The 18,982-nt window shown below is 67.9% G+C and overlaps 2 protein-coding genes across 4 annotated transcripts in view; both read right to left on the bottom strand.

Annotated features, from left to right (window-relative positions):
- Positions 1–905: 905 nt before the first annotated feature.
- On the bottom strand, positions 906–7,685 carry CACFD1 (calcium channel flower domain containing 1). The gene is made up of 5 exons (XM_070058707.1): positions 7,476–7,685; positions 5,092–5,164; positions 3,622–3,747; positions 2,673–2,780; positions 906–2,322 (listed from the first exon to the last, which is right to left on the bottom strand). The coding sequence occupies exons 1-5, from the start codon at positions 7,594–7,596 to the stop codon at positions 2,232–2,234; spliced, it is 519 nt and encodes a 172-aa protein (XP_069914808.1). The 5' UTR covers positions 7,597–7,685; the 3' UTR covers positions 906–2,231.
- A 428-nt stretch (positions 7,686–8,113) lies between these two features.
- The window catches only part of ADAMTS13 (ADAM metallopeptidase with thrombospondin type 1 motif 13), a 27,356-nt gene continuing 16,487 nt past the window's right edge, over positions 8,114–18,982 (bottom strand). For 2 of the 3 annotated variants that reach the window (XM_070058662.1, XM_070058671.1), the window contains exons 20-31: positions 18,425–18,587; positions 18,137–18,211; positions 17,866–17,986; positions 16,009–16,138; positions 15,747–15,926; positions 14,710–14,895; positions 12,109–12,313; positions 11,199–11,517; positions 10,753–10,899; positions 10,323–10,496; positions 9,343–9,527; positions 8,114–8,495 (exon numbers count right to left, since the gene is read on the bottom strand). In XM_070058662.1, the coding sequence (XP_069914763.1) occupies positions 8,346–8,495; positions 9,343–9,527; positions 10,323–10,496; positions 10,753–10,899; positions 11,199–11,517; positions 12,109–12,313; positions 14,710–14,895; positions 15,747–15,926; positions 16,009–16,138; positions 17,866–17,986; positions 18,137–18,211; positions 18,425–18,587 (2,035 nt within the window). In that variant the 3' untranslated portion in view covers positions 8,114–8,345. The remainder of the gene's footprint in view (positions 8,496–9,342; positions 9,528–10,322; positions 10,497–10,752; positions 10,900–11,198; positions 11,518–12,108; positions 12,314–14,709; positions 14,896–15,746; positions 15,927–16,008; positions 16,139–17,865; positions 17,987–18,136; positions 18,212–18,424; positions 18,588–18,982) is intronic. The other variant, XM_070058681.1, reaches the window with a different exon arrangement.

Below are 18,982 nucleotides of genomic sequence, written 5' to 3'. Positions count from 1 at the left end.
ACGGCAGGATGCCTGCGGCCAGGAGCTCCTGCTCTGTGACCTTGAGCGAGATGACCTTGATCAAGATGCTGGGATTGGGCTCACGGGGGCTGGGGTGCCCGGGACGGAGGGGAGCAGGCTCATGGGGGCTGGGGTGCCCGGGACGGAGGGGAGCGGGCTCATGGGGGATGGGGTGCCCGGGACGGAGGGGAGCGGGCTCACGGGGGATGGGGTGCCCGGGACGGAGGGGAGCGGGCTCACGGGGGCTGGGGTACCCGGGACGGAGGGGAGGAGGCTCATGGGGGATGGGGTGCCCGGGACGGAGGGGAGCGGGCTCATGGGGGATGGGGTGCCCGGGACAGAGGGGAGCAGGCTCACGGGGGATGGGGTGCCCGGGACGGAGGGGAGCGGGCTCACGGGGGATGGGGTGCCCGGGACGGAGGGGAGCGGGCTCACGGGGGCTGGGGTACCCGGGACGGAGGGGAGCGGGCTCACGGGGGCTGGGGTACCCGGGACGGAGGGGAGCGGGCTCACGGGGGCTGGGGTACCCGGGACGGAGGGGAGCGGGCTCATGGGGGATGGGGTGCCCGGGACGGAGGGGAGCGGGCTCACGGGGGCTGGGGTACCCGGGACGGAGGGGAGCAGGCTCATGGGGGATGGGGTGCCCGGGACGGAGGGGAGCGGGCTCACGGGGGCTGGGGTACCCGGGACGGAGGGGAGCAGGCTCATGGGGGATGGGGTGCCCGGGACGGAGGGGAGCGGGCTCATGGGGGCTGGGGTACCCGGGACGGAGGGGAGCGGGCTCACGGGGGCTGGGGTACCCGGGACGGAGGGGAGCGGGCTCACAGGGGCTGGGGGCGCCGGGACGGGGGGAGCGGGTTCACGGGGGCTGGGGCGCCGGGACGGGGGGAGCGGGCAGAGCTCTGTACAATGCCAGCCTTGTTTTATTGCTCAGAATGCAAGCCTGACACTGAAGCACAGGCTGAGAACGGACCACCGCGCCACCAGGACAGGGCCAGACACAGGCGGCTGGCCTGGGCCCCTTGGAGAGACAAACTCCCTGCAAGGCAGGGCCCCGCTGAGGGACACCCCCGCCAGCAGCCTGGGGCTGGCCTGGGTACTGGGAGGGCCCTTCCCTTCCTGCCTGCCGGTCAGCGCAGCCCCCGGGCTGGCCAGGAGCGGCCCGAGGCCCGAACACGAGCCACCAGCTGGGCAGGCAGGGCCCTCACTGCCCTGGGAGGTAGCACACACACAGGGAGGTAGACAGCACACCTGCTCACATGCACACACACACACACACACACACACAGCCCTTGGAGGCCAGCGCTGGCTCAAGCAGGGTAGCCACAGGGGACCCTGCAGGCACGTGTCCTGGCAAGCCGGGCACCTGGCTGCCACCACTGAGGCACCCCGGGGACCCCCACCTCTAGCCAGAGTGCCCGCTGCCCCAGGCCTCAAACGCGGACGGCCCTGGGGCTGCTTTCCCCGAGCAAGACCGGGCCCTGCGCTATTGCAGCTCTGGGAGGGATGGGGGCCACTGGGCTCGCTTCCCACACCGGCCGGGGGCCCAGGTCGCAGGGTGGGAGGAAGGCGTGTCCTGGAGGGCTGCTCCGGGCACAGCTCGCCCGCCCCTGCCGACCTGGCTCTTGGCGGCCACCCTGGGAGCAGCGGTAGAGCTCTCTGGGCGCTCCGGCCGTAGGCAGCCACCTCCCTGGGGCGGGGGCCGGGAATGCCTGAGACAGCCAGGCTTAGCCTGTGCTCACGGGGAGTGGTGGCACCGGCACGGGGAGAAGCACACCTGGGGCACCCCCACAAGTGCTGGGAGAGCCCGCTGTCCCCACTGCCTTAGCACCAAGGCCCGAGCTGGGGGAGCAACGGGCAGAGGGCCCGGCGGAGGTGGGGCACTGGGGTGTCCTGCAGGGGAACTGGGAGGGGGCATCGTCCACCCGCTGTGCGGGCACTGCCAAGGCTGTGCTCCAGGCTCGGAGGACAGAGGGGCAGCCGGGGCGGGGCACTGGGCGGCTCTGCTGTCCGCTGCCCTGAGGACGGGTGGACGGAGGTGTGCCCAGGCCTAGGAACTCCATCCCCAGCCAGCAGGAGCGGGGCTGGGCAGGCGGCTGTCCCACAGCTCTGCTTGGTTCTCGGGGCTCTCGGCGCGGGCTGGTCTGGAGGAAGGGGCAGGCGCCAGGTGCGGGAGTCGGGCAGCGGCTCCTCTCCAGGCCATGCGGGTGAGCTCGGGGTCCGGGTGGCTGTCACAGCTCCCCCTCTAGGGTCTCCGCCAACCTCTCCTCGTCTGCCTGCTGCTTCTGCTGCTGGATCCGGGCGTAGGAGATGGCATCGCCCCTGGGGACCGAGAGCCGGTGTGAGGTGGGCCCAGGCACGCGGCCCTCCCAGCCACCGAGGCCCAGGGTCCACCACTGGGGCTTCTGGCTTCCCCAGATGTGCAGACACCCCTGCTGGGACACAGCTGCCTGGGACGCGGGGCTTCGGTCTCAGCGGGGAGGGCGTGGTGGCCCCTGCCACGGGCTGCGCTGGGGCAGGGCCAGGCCACCCGGGGAGTCTCCGGAAAGCCCTCGCCTCTGTCCCCTGGAGCTGAATGGCAGCCTCCTGGCTTCGGTTTCCACAGCAGGACAAACGGGGCCCTGAGCCTGGCCTGGTGGGAGGCAGTGGGGGCCGGGGCCGGGAGGACTCACTTCTTGCCCAGGGCGGACAGTCCGTACAGCACCCCCGTGGCAAAGGCAATGGCGTTGCCCAGCAGCGTGGTCAGCGTGAGGCTCATGACGATGGGGATGACGGCCATCCTGGGGGGGAACCAAGGTCAGGGGCCACCCCCACCGCCACCCAGCCTGGGCACTCCCAGGAACCCCCCACCGCCCCCTTCTTGGACAACCGGGGGGCGGGAAGGCTCCCCAGGAATCAGCTGGGGCACAGGTTCACGCCCAGGCTTCAGAAGGGCCCCAGCAGCCCCGTGCTTGTCGGCAGTGTCGGCCCCTCCTCTGGGGACAGCACCCAAGCTTTCGGCAAGTTTCCTAAAGGCCGGTGGGCCAGCGGCCGGCGTTGGGTGGCACCGGCACCCCATCGTGTGCCAGTGCAAGTCCCGGCTGCTCCGCTTCCCATTTGGCTCCCTGCTGATGCGCCCGGGAGAGCAACGAGGACGGCCGAGAGCTTGGGCAGGGAGATGCAGACGGCGCTGCAGGCCCCCGGCTTGGCTTCGGCCTGGCCCAGCCCCGGCTGTTGCAACCATTTGGGGAGGGAGCCGGCGGATGGAAGACCTGTCTCTCCCTTTCTCACTGCGACTCTGCCTTTCAAATAAATTTTAAGAAGTTTGTTTTGGTGCCAAGCAAACTGAAACCCATGCATACTGGGGGCTCCCGGGAAATCACTGACGAGCAAGTCTCGCCCGCATTTCCAAGTGTCTTCTGCACCAAAACGGACTGAGCTGCCGACCCCAGGTTCTCCGCCGTCTCTCAGGACCCCAGCTTCTCCGCCGTCTCTCAGGACCCCAGCTTCTCCGCCGTCTCTCAGGACCCCAGCTTCTCCGCCGTCTCTCAGGACCCCAGCTTCTCCGCCGTCTCTCAGCGCTCGTGCGTGTGGCGGGGACTGGGACTCTGCACACAGGCCCGCGCGCCCCGCCCCGCTCACCCGCAGTAGAAGACGGCCTTCTGCCAGGAGCGCAGCCGGTCCACCCTCTCGGCCACCGCGGTCGCAAACTCCACAAACTGGCAGCAGAAGGGCGCCTCGCACAGCAGCAGGACGAAGGCGTTCATGCTGGGGGCAGGCGGGAGGGAGGGGGCCTGCTGGTGACCCCAGCGCAGGGCCCCACGGATGCCCCCGTGACCCCCCCAGGGCACCTGCTGCACGCCTGGCCCTCTGCTGCCCAGGTCCCCCAGGGACCCAGCATGCCCGGAGGGAAGAGGCCAGGCTTGGCTTCCTTGTCTGGGAAAGCAGGGGAGAAGCGCCCCACGCCCACACAGTGGCACTGCTGGGACCAGCCCGCGAGGCGGTCACGTGGAGCGCTAGGTGGCTCTGCGGGCCATTAGGACAATGACCACCGCCATCAGACTGGGTTGTTAGGACAATGACCACCGTCATCAGACTGGGCTGTTAGGACTGTCACCACCGCCATCAGACTGGGCCGTTAGGACAATGACCACTGCCATCAAACTGGGCTGTTAGGACTGTCACCACCGCCATCAGACTGGGCCATTAGGACAATGACCACCGCCATCAGACTGGGCCGTTAGGACTGTCACCACTGCCATCAGACTGGAAGGCTGTCCCCAGGTATGGTGGAGGGTCCGTCAGTCCACCTGGCACCTGAGGGCTGCCTGCAGCCGACTGGCAAGGCCTGAGCCTGCAACCATGGGTGATTCTGAGGCAGAGCGGCCCCCGGGACCCCTGCGTCAGGCGCCATGTGGCAGGGGCAGCTCAGGCACCAGGGCTGTCTCTCCACGGAGGACAGCAGCTCCCACGACCGGACCCTGGGCTCACGGCACGCCAGGCCCTGTGATCGGCCCCAAGCCAGGGGGTCGAGCGCTGCCGTCAGCCCCACGGCCAGAGCGCAGGCCGGGCCTGCAGAGCCTGGGAAGCCCAGGGCGGGCGCTCTCCGCATCACCGCTGGCAGCCGGGCCCAGGGCCTCCGCCCTTCACGCTCCATCCCTGCTGCCACACGCACCTCTGGGCCCCTCCACCGCAAGCCCCCAAGTCTCCCCCCAACATGACGCCTGCTGGCAGGACCTGCGTCTCGCCCAGCTTTGCGCTCCCTCGTACCCCGCACCCCACTCCCCCGCCACCTTGAGGGGGCTGTACTTCCCCAGAGCGGCCCTGGCCAAGCCTCCCCCTTCCCTCCCTGGGCAGGAGGTGGACACGGAGCCCACACCAGCTCAGACCCGCCTCTCCCAGCCCTGCCCGTCTCTGCCCTGCCCTCGCCCAGCCACTGCAAAGCCCTAGGGAGCAGCCCCCAGAAGGGCCCCGCGGTGCTGGACGTGGTGACCGCCTGTCTGGCATGCACAGGGACTGTGTTGTGCCAGGTGGGTGCCCCATGGCCTGCAGCCTCCGTGGGAGGTCTGACAGCGGCCAGAGTGGGAAAGCAGGCCCGCCGGGGCTACTCACATCATCCACACGCCGGCCGCGATGTTCAGAGGGTGGATGGTGATACAGTTGAACAGACCAGAGATGGCGCACGCTGGGGAGCAAGACACAGAGGAGTCGGCAGGGCCCGGCACAGCGCCCAGGAGTCCGCACCGCGCCGACCGGCGCAGGAGAGGCTGCGGCTCACTCCACACTGCCCGGGCCCCGGCAGGACGATGGCCGGGCTGCAGCTAGGGCAGAGGGAGGCTGTGAGGGACGCCCGCCCTCCTCTCTCCACCACTGTCCCCCAAGGAGCTGGGCCTCTGTCCCCGGGGTGTGGACGCCCCTCTCAGCGGGGCTGGGCTTAAGGGGCGATGCGTCTCAGGGGCTCAGGCCGCGGCGCCACCTCAACCAGGCCTGGGGCACGTGGCACGGCTCACTCGAGGTCCTCCCATGCAGCCATGCGCCTCAGATTGTGGTCGGAGCGAGCGGTGCCCCCTTGGAGCCGGACAGGGGTCCCAGCTCTGAGTCCCACAGCAGCCGAGGGAGCTGGGCGCGCCGTCCCTCTTTCTAGGCCTGTTCCCTGCCCTGGGACACCGCCAGGGGGCAGGGGTGTCCTCTCCCACCCCAGCAGGGGCCTTCTCCAAGGTCCCGGGTGCACAACCTCGAAGCCCTCCTCCCCGCTGCACCTCTCCACCAGGCCCGCCACACCCCTCCCTCCTCCACCTGCAGGACCACCTGGCTTTGCTGCAAGGCAGTTCCAGGGAGCCGGCTGCTGGGCAGGACCCGAGCCGGGCGAGCCCAGGTCATGGGGCGGGGCAGTGGCCCTCGGAGGCAGCAATTAGCAAACAGCTCATTAAACTTGCAGAGGCTCCCCTGCACCTGATCCCTCCACCTGGGCCTGGAATTTGGCTGTTTTCCATCTTCCCGTGTAACCCTATACAGACAGCAGGTGCCGGAGGAGGACATGGGGGAACCGAGCCCGGGCTGCCGTGGGCCTGCCCTCACGGCGCCCAAGGCCTCCCTGGCATCCCGGGACAGCAAGGTTCCCAGGGCCACAGACACACGCGGGGGCACTGCCTGTCCCGGCCGAAGTCTCCAAGACGGCACGGCTCCGCCCGCTCGGTAGCTGTGCTGCGTCTCCCTGGCCAGGGCCTGCACGTCCCGCTGCGGTCAGCTCCAGCCCTGGCCCTCCGTCCTCCAGGGACGGCCAGGTGCCCGCACACACGCGCAGGATCCCGCCAGCATCTTCAGCAGCAGGGAGCTGTGGGCCAGGGCCTCCCGCGCTCCCGCCTCCCCTGTGACCGCCTGTCACTGACGTCACGTGCAGCCTGCTCTCTCCTCCCAAGCTGCTGCCTCCAGACCCTCCTACGGCCAGGGCGGACGCCCCTCCGGGTCCTCTTCGAGGCCTTCGCCCCAAAGGGCAGCACCACACCCCCAAGGGGCCCAGCCAGATGCACACCCTCGTGCGTCCCTGAGACACCCACGCTCTGCCATCCCACGGTGGGACACAGTTCTTGTGATTCATACACCGTCCCCCTAATCTGCAGGCGACACGGACAACTCAGGGAGATGCCACAGTGTTTCCCGGCTTCATCTGCAGCGCCCGGGCACGGCACCCACAGCCCAGGATGGGACTCCAGAGTCGGCAGGGCCACCGGCTGTGCCGGCCTTACGCCGGGACCTCTCCTCCTGCTCTCCACTGACCACCGGCACCTGCTCAGGAGCGCCCACCCCAGGCTGCCAGGGAGGCCACCGGCCCAACTGGAGAGGACGCACCAGGCCTGGCCGTGATGTCCAGGGCAGACAGGAAGAAGGGGGCGGTTGCACAGGCCACAGACACGGCTGCCTGCCTTCGCGGGCCAGCTCCTCCCAGGGCTCCACGTCCCTTCTGCTCCGCACGTGCCGCCTGCCTTGTGTGCCTTCCGGACTTGTGCTACAAGGGGCCGCCCGCCTGCCTGGGAGCTCAGGGCAGGGGTGTGTCCAGGGGGGTCCGGAAGGGCCAAGGAGAGGCAGCTGAAGGCTTCGGAGAGAAAGCTCTGGCATCGTTGAGGGCAGTGGGGCCCGGACCTCCCCATCAGTATACTTCCCGGACGGACGGTGGCTTCCTGCCCCGCCCCACCTACAACAGTCGGGTCCCAAGGCTGGGGCAGGGCTCTCTCCACACACACACCCCTTCCCAGGTGATGGTGTCCCCAGCATCATTGGGACAGGCCCGGCCACATGCCCAGCGCAGCGCTCACGGTGGGAGTTTGTGTTCCCTCTCCGGAATCGCCAGCCTGGTCCTGGGAACCAAGGAGCCCAGGCCCGAGGCCAGGAACCATGGCAACCAGAGGGCGCCGGCTCCCCGGCCCCCGCCCCCGCCCGGGCCGGCGCCCGAGGACCCCAGACCCCACGCGAGTCCCTTCCCGGCGGGGGCTACTCACAGACGGCCCCCAGCACCCCCGACAGGCGACACAGCCAGCGGTACCACCACGTCATGCCCTCCTCCTGCGCGGGCGGCGCCGAGCCGGCGGACACCGCCGCCGCCCCGCCCGAGCCGCTCATGGTGCCGCGGACCTGCGCAGCCCCCGACCCTCACAAAGGGCTCGGAGCCCGGCCGCTTCGGCCTGGCGCGCTGCCTTGTGGGAGAGGCGGCCGTATTAACATAGGGGGCGGGGCTCTCAGGCCGCCGCAGGTGCGCCCGCGAGGCGCCGATCAGCATGGAGGGCGGGGCTTGGCAGCCCCGGCAGGTGCGCCCGAGGGAGACCGGGCATAAGGGGCGGGGCTCGCAAGGCAGCGCCGGAGGGCATCTGGCGCTCCCTGGCACGGGGCGGGGCCTGGCGGCCCTGGCACCTGGGCGTCTGATCCTCCCACCCGGACTAGCATGGGGGTGGGGCTTCGGCACTGGCAGGTGCAGCAGGTGCACCTGGCCTCCAGGCCCAGTCCGGACTCCACACTCTTCTCCTGCCCTCCCTGGGTAGGCGAGTGGCTTGCTGGCTTCAGGATGGAGCCAGTCACAGCCAGGAAAACCCCACCTTGCCAAGGTTCGGGCAGGTAACGTACAGCAAACAGTCAGGCACCGTGTTTGGTCTGTTTTGTTTATTGGTTCCCAGGGGGCTGGCACGGCTTTTCCAAAGTGTGCTCGCCTTCCAGCCGACGCCTCCCAAGACCAGAAAGCTGTCGGAGAGCAAGGCCCGGACACCCACTCTGTAGAGGGCAGGTCAGAGGCCGACGTGGGGATGAGCGGGATGGGGAGGGGACAGCCAGGGCCGAGTGTCCAGGTCCCGCTGTCCCTCTTCCTCCCGCACCCTCCATCAGAAGGTCCAGTAGTGGCCTCGCAGGCTGGCGCCGGCCTCCAAAAAGCTCTGGCTGAACTCCACCTCGGCCTGGCTGCCCCTGGACTCCCAGTAGAGCACCTGCTGCCCACGGAAGGCTGTGGTGCTCCAGCTGTGGATGTCCCGGATCTGGGAGAAAGGGGCAGCCCAGGAGGAGGAGCTGGAGTGACGGCCAGCCAGCACACAGGGACGCATGCATGTGGCAGGTGGCAGGCACAGCGCTGAACCCCCATGGGGGCCCCATCGGGGCACTGTCATCCTCCCCAGAAACTGAGGCTCAGAGAAGTTACCCCATTTCCCCAGGATGCACAGCCAGCATCCCGGAGCTGGATCCCAGACAGATGTGTCCAGTTCCAGAGGCCAGACAGCCGCCTCCAGGGAGTGGGCACCTCGCCGGCCGAGCTCCAGCCTCCCAGAGCACACAAAGCCTCAACTTTCTGGCAGGCTGTACCCCCGGCTGACCTGCAGTCCACTGCAGGAAGGGCCTTTAGAAGTGGTTAGGACGCCTGCGCGGGACCCACAGTCCTGTATCAGAACGCCTGGGCTTGACCCTGGCTCCGCTCCTGTTCCAGCCCTCTGCTAACGTGCACCCTGGGAGGCAGCAGTGATGGCTCAGAATGGGGTCCCTGCCACCTCCATGGGAGACCCAGATGGAGTTCCAGGCTCCTGGCTTTGGCCTGACCCAGCCCAGACTGGGGGCCTTTGGGGAGGGAACCAGCAGATGGGATCTCTCTCTCTCTCTCTCTCTCTCTCTCTCTCTCTGCCTTTCAAATACAATGATAAATTGTTTTGAAAATTCCTCTTTTTTCACTCGTGCGGATAGCTCCAGAAACACGCATTGCTGAAGGAAACTCCCTTCTCCCATCCCTGCGCTACTGGCTTCAAGGGTTCTGGTCCAAAGCCAACTCAGGGGGTCCCCCGGCCCAGCACCCTGGGGGCAGCTGTCCTAAACCACAGGCAGCCCTAGTGGTCTCACCGTGATGTCACTGGCGTTGGCTCCCTCGGTTCCAGGGGCCGTGCCGGCGGCCAGGGCGTGGATGGCTATGCGGGCCTGCGGGGCCACACTGATGAAGAGCCGGCAGCCCCCTGCCCGCCCTCCATGCGCACTGGGCGAGGGGCTCACGATCTCCCCCCGGGGTCCAAAGAGCTGCACGTCACATTCTGCAGGGCACAGAGGTGGGTGGGCTGGGGTGGGCCACCTCGGGGACACAGCAGGCCCAGGGACAGCACCGATGCCAGAGGCCAGGGCAGCTCGCAGCCACGGAGCCGTGCGGGACAGTATGGCGCGGTGCCAAGATCAGGGTCCCCAGGAGGAAGCTCCCCGTGAACCCCACCCCACCACTCCCTGGCCGAGTGACTTCAGAAAGGGCGCGACCCTCTGAGCGCTCGGGGGGGGCCCGCACGAGGGGCTGCTCAGCGCTGAACCAGACGCAGCCAGGGGCTCCGGCGCTGGCACCCACTGCTGTCCCCAGGAGCCCCAGCTGCCTGGCCTCCTGCGCGCGGAGAGGCCCGGAAGGCAGGAGCAGCGAGAACCACCCGGCAGCCCCCGTGCTGTGGCGCCGGCCCAGGGCAGGTGGGACGGGGCCCTGTGGCGTGGCTTCCTCCTGAGGTCTGGGCTGGGAAGGCACCTTTGGGAGCTTGGGCCATGGGCAGAGGGCAACACCCTCCCGGTCAGGGGTGAGGGGAAGCCGCTCACAGAGGGGCCTTGAAGGAGCTGAGTGCCACAGGCCAGGTGTGGGGCAGGGGCCGTGCTGTGGCCCAGGTCCTACGGCCACCCTTCTGGCTGCGTGGCCGGGAGACAGAGCCTCCTCCCAGCCACGGGCGCAGACCCAGAACGCCCAGGTCCCATCCGTCTCCGCGGCTCCCTGCCTGTCTGGCCCACCGCCCACTGGGGCTGGCCCCGCCCAGACTCCACCACCCTGCGAGGACCAGGGCAGACGCCGGCACCGGCCGTACCTCGGTAGGGTTGCGGGGCAGGCCGGCTCCCGTGCCGCAGCACCACTCCGCCCCGCGGCCCCGCACGGCGCTGCTGCACCACCAGGGTGTTGCTCGTGGAGACGAAAGTCGCGCCCGACAGCTCCCTGCACGTCTTCCTCCACGTGAGCCGGTCCCAGACCACCAGCATGTCCCCTGGGGAGCGGCAGCATGAGGGGCCGGCACTCCGACTCTGGGGCGGCACACACCGCGCCCTGGTTAGGTTCAGTCCTAGCCATCCCACACTGGCCAGGAACTGGCTCTGAGGACCGGCCGTGACGTTAGTTCCCGCTAGCCTCAGCTGTCGTCCCGGCCGGGAGAAAGCTACGAGGACGAGCGGCGGGCACACGGGGGGAGCGACCCAGCCTGGATGGGGCCCGTGGGCAGCGTCACTCGGGCGGCCCGGACATACCCGCGCTGCAGTTCAGGGAGCTCTCCAGCACGTGGAGGGTCACCACCTCGCCCAGGGGCCGTCCGAGGGCCACCGCACAGTCTCCCTGCCGGGCGCCTCGCAGGTCAATGGTTCCTGCCGGCTCCAGGAGCTGTCGGCCGCAGGCACCTGGGGGCCAAGGGGACGCAGGTGAGCGACCCAGGAAGGGGGCTGGAGGCGAGGGCGGCTGGGCCGGGCAGGCTGCGTGGAATAGGGCTGCTTCCGGGCGCCCACGGAGGAGGCGGGGATGCGTGGGCTTGGTTCCTGCCCCGGAAACCTTGAGTTACCTTCCCTGGCTGCTAACAAAAGTGAGGCTTCGTTCTGCTGGGCAGGAGAGGGTGGGCCCTGACAGTGGCCCAGCGCATGTACCCCAGGGACCCCCCAACCCCCACAGCCAGCCGCCCCCACAGAAGGAGGAGGGCACCTACTGGACTCCCCCAGCTTTCCCTGGGGTCCGGGCAGGTGCCCCAACGGCTGGGGAGCCGGGGGCGGGAGGCGGGTCCGGGGCTGGGGCCACTCCAGTGCAGTTCCAGCTCCAGCGGCTGTGGCCTGGCCGGGAGCCGTGGCTTCCTCGTGGGGTGCGGGGCTGGCCGGCCCCTGCCCCGCACAGGGCCCTGCCCAGCAGCCCCGCACCGTCGCTGGCTTGGGCAAGTGCTGGCAGAAGTCGGCAGGCATGGGAGCCTGGGCCTGGGGGCCGAGGCAGGCGTCATGCCGGCGCTGGACGCCCGCCCCGCAGGAGACGGAGCACTGCGGGGAGAGAGGGAAGCAGCGGTGGGCGCCGAGGACAACCTTGGCCGTCGGGAGCCCGCGTCGCCCTTGCACAGAGCGGGAGGCACACGGGGTCTCTGTTCTACAGAGAGCCAAGGCTCAGTGAGGTCGGCTTGAGCCGGTCATGCAGGTGGCAGGCGCGGGGGTTTAAGCTGCGGTCTCTAACTCACCCTCGCAGCCCCTCTGCCTTCCCACCCTTAGGGAGGGGCCTTCGTCTGCACCCCGTGGGCCACCACATCTGCCCTGGCCTCTTCCCAGTCTCACGTCCACCTGGCCCAGAGGCACAGGCTCCTTCCGGGTGGGGGGCGTGGGGGGGCAGCTGTTCTGCTCTGGGCCTGCTCCAGGCTGCGGCTCACCCTCGCCTCGGGGGTGCCCTGTGGGGCGCCCGGCCCAGGACGGCCTGGGCTCACCTCCGCTGGACTGGCGTCTCATCGTCCAGCGTCTCTCCAGACCGCACGGCCTCCGAGGGCCCCGCTGCCCCCAGGCTCCAGGCCTTGCTGGGGGCCCCTCCCCTCCTTGCAGGAGACGGAGCCCCCCTGCCCCAGCCGCAGCAGGCAGTCGCACACTTGCCTCTGTCCAGGAGCTGACCTGCCACCGGTAGGGACAGTCGGCGATGAGGCAGGGGACCCTGGCCTGGGGCCGCACCAGAGCGGCACAGGCCGCCTCGTCCACCACAGTGTCCTGGCCTTGGTCAAGCTGCACGCAGGCCACGGAGCGCACGGCGGTGCCGAGGCCACAGCTGGCTGAGCACGGGCCCAGGGACGCGACTTTCCACCTGCACAAGGAGGGAGAGGCTGGGATGCCCCAGACGGCACTGCCCCGAGGGGCACCCACTCGACCCCATCTCCTCCTCCTGGACAGGTGCCACCCGCCCACCCTGCACGTGGGAATCAGACCGGCCTCTTGCAGAGCTGGACATAAACCCAGGCAGCCTGCGCTGGGCCGGGGTCTCCACCACGACCCCTTGCCGCCCTCACGACGCTTCCTTGCTGCCTGCCGGCCTGGTCTGCAGGGCACCGGGGAGGTGGCAGTGACCCTGCCGTGACCCCCCGTCTCAGCACCGTTCACACTCAGGAACCGGAAGCTTCTCTCATGCAGGGCCGTCCTGGGCACCTGGCCCCTGCCCACCAGAGGCCCACGGCAATGAACATCTCTCAGAAGCGGCCGACGTCCCCGGAGGCGGGATTGGTTGAGAAACCGCTGGCCCAGAAGGAACAGAGCAGGTGTCGGGGGCTGGCGGACGCTGCCCGGGACAGTGCAGTAGGGCGGCCACCCGGGGCGGGGGCGGGAGGACTCCTGGGACCGCCAGGCGTGCAGCGGAAGCCAGAGAAGGCCCCGGGCAGCAGGGAGGGAAGTGCTGAGTCAGGAGCATCCTTGGAATGTTCTAGAACAGCAAGGCGGCCAGCGCAGCCACAGTGACCCCCGAGAGGCAGTCAGGCTCCTGTGTGGGTGCACCCGACTCTGGTAAAAGTCCCCAGTCACCTCTAGCAGCGATGTGCAGAGCCCAGCAACCAAGAGACGGCCGTGCCGGGGTGGCACACGGACCCCACAGCTACGAGCCCAGAGACGGCTCGGTGCAGGGGCTGACGCTGGGAAAACTGCCTGGAGCCGGTGGCAATCCAGACCTGGACTCCAGCGCACCCACGAATGTGGGACACGGCGAAGAGGAAACGGGGGTGCTGCTTAAGGATTCCGAAAACTGAAGCGTGGTTGCCGCTCTGCGACCTATTCCAAGCAAATCTCGATGAGTTCAGGGTTCGAGTCCACAAGAAAATGGCTGGCGCTGTGCTGCAGTGGGCTAAGCTGCTGCCTGTGACACCAGCATCCTGTATCAGGACGCCGGTTCGAGTCCCGGCTGCTCTGCTTCTGATCCAGCTCCCTGCGCACATGCCCGGGAAAGCAGCACAAGATGGCCCGAGTCCCTGGGCCCCTGCCACCCACATGGGAGAAGCTCCTGGCTCCTGACTCCAGTCTGGCCCAGCTCCAGCTATCGTGGCCATTTGAAGAGTGAACCAGCAGATAGAAGATATCTCTGTGTGTGTCACCCTGCCTTTCAAACAAATAAATAAATCTTAAAAATGAATACATAAATTGAAATGAGGAGCCGGCACTGTGACACAGCGGGGTAAAGCCCCAGTCTGCAGTGCCAGCATCCCATATGGACGCTGGTTCGAGTCCCGGCTGCTCCACTTCCAGTCCAGCTCTCTGCTGTGGCCTGGGAAAGCAGTAAAAGATGGCCCAGGTCCCTGGGCCCCTGCCACCCACATGGAAGAAGCTCCTGGCTCCTGGCTTCGGAACGGCCCAGCTCCAGCCATTGCGGCCAACTGGGGAATGAACCAGTGGATGGAAGACCTCTCTCTCTCCCTCTCTCTCTCTCTTAGTCTCTGCCTCCCTGTAACGCCACCTTTCAAATAAATAAATCTTTTTTAAAAAGTTGAAGTGAGGCCAGCGCCGCGGCTCACTAGGCTAATCCTCCGCCTAGCAGCGCCGGCACACCGGGTTCTAGTCCCGGTCGGGGCGCCGGATTCTGTCCCGGTTGCCCCTCTTCCAGGCCAGCTCTCTGCTGTGGCCAGGGAGTGCAGTGGAGGATGGCCCAGGTGCTTGGGCCCTGCACCCCATGGGAGACCAGGAAAAGCACCTGGCTCCTGGCTCCTGCCATCGGATCAGCGCGGTGCGCCGGCCGCAGCGCGCCGGCCGCGGCGGCCATTGGAGGGTGAACCAACGGCAAAGGAAGACCTTTCTCTCTGTCTCTCTCTCTCACTGTCCACTCTGCCTGTCAAAAAAAAAAAAATTAAAAAAAAATTAAAAAAAAATTAAAAAAAGTTGAAGTGAGATCTTATCTGCAATAGAGATTTCTTTCAAACCAGGGGGGACAGACAGGCAGGTGCCACGGTGGAGACGCGGTGGAGCGGACACCCACCCTCTGTCTTGCCTCAGCGCCGTCCTGATAAGCTAGGCATTCTCACACCCAGCCCCTCCCCTACAGCGTCCTCCTGGGGACAACAGCCGCACGCCCACGCCCCAGTGACCCCTCTCTGGGACCTCGAGCCTGCAGCCGAGTCTGCCCAGGAATCTGGTTGGGCAGCACCATGGACACACCACAGGCCTACGGGTGCCCCCTCTCGCTCAGCCTGCGCCCACGGCTGTGCCGCCTCCCGTGCGGCGACTCACCTGGGCGGGCAGGGCTCCAGGCCGCAGGCCTCGTGGGGCTCTGGGCGAGGCAGCCCCTGGCACTGAGCATCCGTTAGGATCTCCTCGTCGCCCTCGTCCTCCCCGCGGGCCCGGGCGCAGTACAGCATCCTCCGCACAACCCCGCCCCCACAGCTCACGCTGCAGGCCGCCAGCTGGTACCGCCACCTGTGGGAAGCGCAGTCAGAGGGGGGCCAGCCCCTCGGGGGGCTCCTGACCAGCCGGCTCCCATTTTCCTGGATCGGGAAGGGGCCAGAGCCAGGCGGGAGCGTTCTCTCTCGGGGTCTCCTTTAGATTTCTCCCAAGAGGCTTGGTCCAGCCTGGTACCATTCAGACAAACCCATTTCTCAGAGAGGAGGCTGAAGGCAGAGAGCAGAGTCTGTGTCCAAGGCGGGGGGGGGGGGCCGTCAGGCTCACAAGGGACCCTGCCCTGGGGCTGACCCACCAGCCCACCCAGCTGTGTCCAAGGCAGTGGGGGGGGGGGGCATCAGGCTCACAAGGGACCCTGCTCCGGGGCTGGCCCACCAACCCGCCCAGCTGTGTCCAAGGCGGTGGGGTGGTGGGAGAGGCGGGCGTCAGGCTCACAAGGGACGCTGCCCCGGGGCTGACCCACCAGCCCGCCCAGCTGTGTCCAAGGCGGGGGGGGGGGGGGGGGAGCGTCAGGCTCACAAGGGACGCTGCCCCGGGGCTGGCCCACCAGCCCGCCCAGCCTCCCTTCCCACCCGTTTTGCTACTTTGTACCAAACTGCAGGTGCCTGCGCCCCTGTGAGCTCCGGAAACCCCCGGGCAAGGTCTGCCTCCGGGCAAGGTCTGCCTCCTCGCTTACCACCGAGCCCCCAGTGCCTGGGCGCAGCACAGGCTAGGAAGAGCAGGAGACGACCTCCGCCCCCTGCACCCAGGCGCCCCAGGTCCCCTGCCAGGCAGCTCACACGACCCCCTGATCTGAGCAGCCAGGGGGCTGGGCTCGGAGGTGAGGGCGCGGCCAGGATGCAGGCCTGGCTCCCGGGGAAGGGGCGCACCTCGGGGGGCAGGGCTCTGAGCTGCAGTCCTGGAAAGGGTCCGGCTGGGGCGCCGGCCAGCACTTGGAGTGAGGCAGGGGCACAAGGCGCCCGCCGTCGGGCCTCACGCAGCGCACCGCCAGCGGCACCCGGGCCTCTCCGCAGGTCACCGGGCACGGGCCCAGGGCCCGGGCGTCCCACCTGCAGGAAGAAGGCCAGCGCTCTGCGGGAGGCCGCAGCCGAGGTGGGGCTCCTCCCCCTGCTCAGCCTCCCATCCGCTCACCGTGCAGGGCAGGGGGCGGCCTGGCAGACCCCACGTTGGTCCCTAGGCTTGCTTGCCGAGTCGCACAGCTCCTCCTGGACCGGCGTCCTGAGGACGGCGTCCACGCACCAGAAACGCAACTCCATGAGGCCTGCAGGGAGCAACAGAACCCCCCCACCCAGGCCGCGAGGGGCGGGCTCAGCAAGGACTGACAGCTCAGTAGACCAGCCCCGGCCGCTCAGGAGCTGTGCGAGCGCCTGCACCACTCTGAGCCTCAGGTTTTCTTAATGACGCCTGCCCGGAGGTCACTTATAAAAAAACACAAGAGGTCACTAGGCTAATCCTCCACCTTGCGGCGCCGGCACACCGGGTTCTAGTCCCGGTCGGGGCGTCGGATTCTGTCCCGGTTGCCCCTCTTCCAGGCCAGCTCTCTGCTGTGGCCCGGGAGTGCAGTGGAGGATGGCCCAAGTGCTTGGGCCCTGCACCCCATGGGAGACCAGGAGAAGCACCTGGCTCCTGCCTTTGGATCAGCGCGGTGCGCCAGCCATGGCGGCCATTGGAGGGTGAACCAACGGCAAAAGGAAGACCTTTCTCTCTCTCTCTCTCTCTCTCTCACTGTCCACTCTGCCTGTCAAAAAAAAAAAAAAAAAAAAAACACAAGAGGGGACACACGTCGGGGGTGCTCGGCAAAGGGTGCCTCTGTGGTGGGCACCCCCACTGTGTGGACGGCAGGCCTCCAGCCCTGCAGTTAAGGGGCCCGCGTCGCGTATCTGAGTTCGAATCCCGCTCCTGGCTCCAGCAGACCCGGGGAGGCAGTGCTGAGGGCCCACGTCGCTGGGTCCCTGCCACCCTCGTGAGAGACCTGGATGGAGCGCCTGGCTCCAGCCCAGCCCAGCCCAGCCCAGCCCTGGCTGTTGCATGCACTGGGGGAGTGAACCAGAGGCCGGGAGCTGTGTGTGTGTGTGTGTGTGTGTGTCTGCCTCTCCAACAAATAGGTAACAAATCTTAAAGAATTGCTACATGAGGGCTGGCGCTGTGGCACAGCTGGTTAAGCCGCCTCCTGTGACGCCGGCAGCCTGTATGAGCACCAGTTCGAGTCCCGGCTACTCCACTTCTGATCCAGCTCCCTGCTGGTGCGCCAGGGAAAGCAGTGGAAGATGCCCAAGTAGCTGAGCCCCTGCTGCCCACATGGGAGACCCGGATGGAGCTCCTGGCTCCTGGCCCCAGCCTCAGCTGTTGTGGCCATCTGGGGACTGAACCAGCACATGGAAGATCTCTCTCTCTCTCTCTCTCTCTCTCCCCCTGTCTTCAAATAAGGAGACACAACTTTGTTAAACATAGATCTGGGCAAACACTCTAAAAGAAGGGACAGCCGGCATTTGTACGTCATATAGTCACAGGCGCACGCCCCACCATAGCCAAAACGTGGACGCGTCCACCAGCAAATGAGCGGTAGCGGATGACGGACAGCGCCCGGGAACGCTCAGCTGTCACAGCATCGAGGACATCCTGCTAAGGAAATCAGCCACACGGCACACTGTGCGATACGTGCGTTCCCCCAGGGAAAACCTGGACAGACAGGAAGCTCTGCTCCTAGACACTGACTCCCTGAGCCGTGCCTGCCTGTCCGGGCGGTCTCGTGTGACCCCGCTGGGCTGGTGGGAAGCAGTGCCCCCCCCCCAGGCACCAGCATCGTGCTGCCGCTCCCTCTTCCTCTCTGCCAGCTCATCGGGGAGGCCCTGGCCCAGCGTCCTTGTGCGTGGGGTGTCGTGCGCACGCGTGCTCTGGGCTGTCTGCCGGCCACCTCCCTTGCCTGGCAGAGCCTACAAAACTCAGGCTGAGAAAGGTGGTGCCGAGCGCTGACCCCCGGCCCCTCACCTCGCCCACAGGACACGGAGCACGGCCCGGCCACAGGAGTCCACACAGGCGCAGCTCGGGTCCCCGGGCTGGCAGTGCCCAGTGGGGGCGGAGCCTCCTCCCTCAGAGACTTGGTGTCAAGCTGCAGGGCAGAGCGACAAGCTGATGCCGGAGGTGGGGTGCAGCCCCCAGCCTCCAGCCGCTCCCCAGAGGCCACGGGCGCCTCCCTGCTGCCGGGGAGGGGGGAGTATGTGGTTTCCCAGCCCCACACCCCCCAGGGCCATGTCCTCACCCCAGGCCCCATCTCTGTCTCTGCAGGCTCCTCCTCTGTGGGGGTGGGGTCTGCAGTCAGGGGCCGCTGGGGGCTCTAGAGCAAGGGCAGGCAGGGAGGGTGTTGGCACAGCGGCTGATTTCGAGAATGGTCAGCCTGGCCTGCAGGGCGACGGGAGCTCCCAGGAGGCCCCGAGTGCTGGAAACTTACCCTCGCGCCAGGGCAGCAGCCCGCTGTGTAGGAGCTGCCTGGCTCTCCCAGCCGGACAAAGGCCCTGTAGCCCCAGCCCCTGGCGCCCAGGACACTCACCAGACCCCAGCCTGGAGGACACGCCATCCCGACACACGGCTCCAGGGGGGGCAGCTGCTCGGCCGTGGAGCAGGGCCCTGCGGTCACGGGCACCTGCAGGCCGTCAGCGCCCTGCGCACACGTCACGTTCTCCAAGGCCAGGCCGGAGCCTGACACCTCTCCGCTGAGGACGGCACAGGACAGTCGCCACGCCCTGCCCAGCCTCCCAGCTCCTGGGGGGCAGGGAGGCCGGGAATCTGCTCCCTGACACCCAAGAGCGCCAGGGGAGGGGGACCCCAAAGCAGCAAAGCTCATGGCTCTTCCCCGAGCGTCCGAGTCTCTAGTGCCCGTTTGGCCTGCGCGGTGGCCAGGCTGCAGCGGGACAGGCCCTCCCCTCCCGCCCCCCAGAGGCCAAGGCTGGCCCCAGGACGTCACTCCCTGCCCACAGCAGAGGCTGAGAAACAAGGGCCAAGCAGAGTTGCAGCCAGGCCCAGGAGGGCAGACGGGCGCCCGCCGATGCCAGCCCTGAGCACCAAGTGGCCGTGGCAGCTCTGCGTTGAGGATTCTGAGGCCGGGTCG

Source organism: Oryctolagus cuniculus, chromosome 1, assembly GCF_964237555.1.
Source record: "Oryctolagus cuniculus chromosome 1, mOryCun1.1, whole genome shotgun sequence".
NCBI classification, from domain to species: Eukaryota; Metazoa; Chordata; class Mammalia; order Lagomorpha; family Leporidae; genus Oryctolagus; species Oryctolagus cuniculus.
Note: the sequence above shows the minus strand (reverse complement) of the source record. Positions and strands in the feature narration are given on the sequence as shown.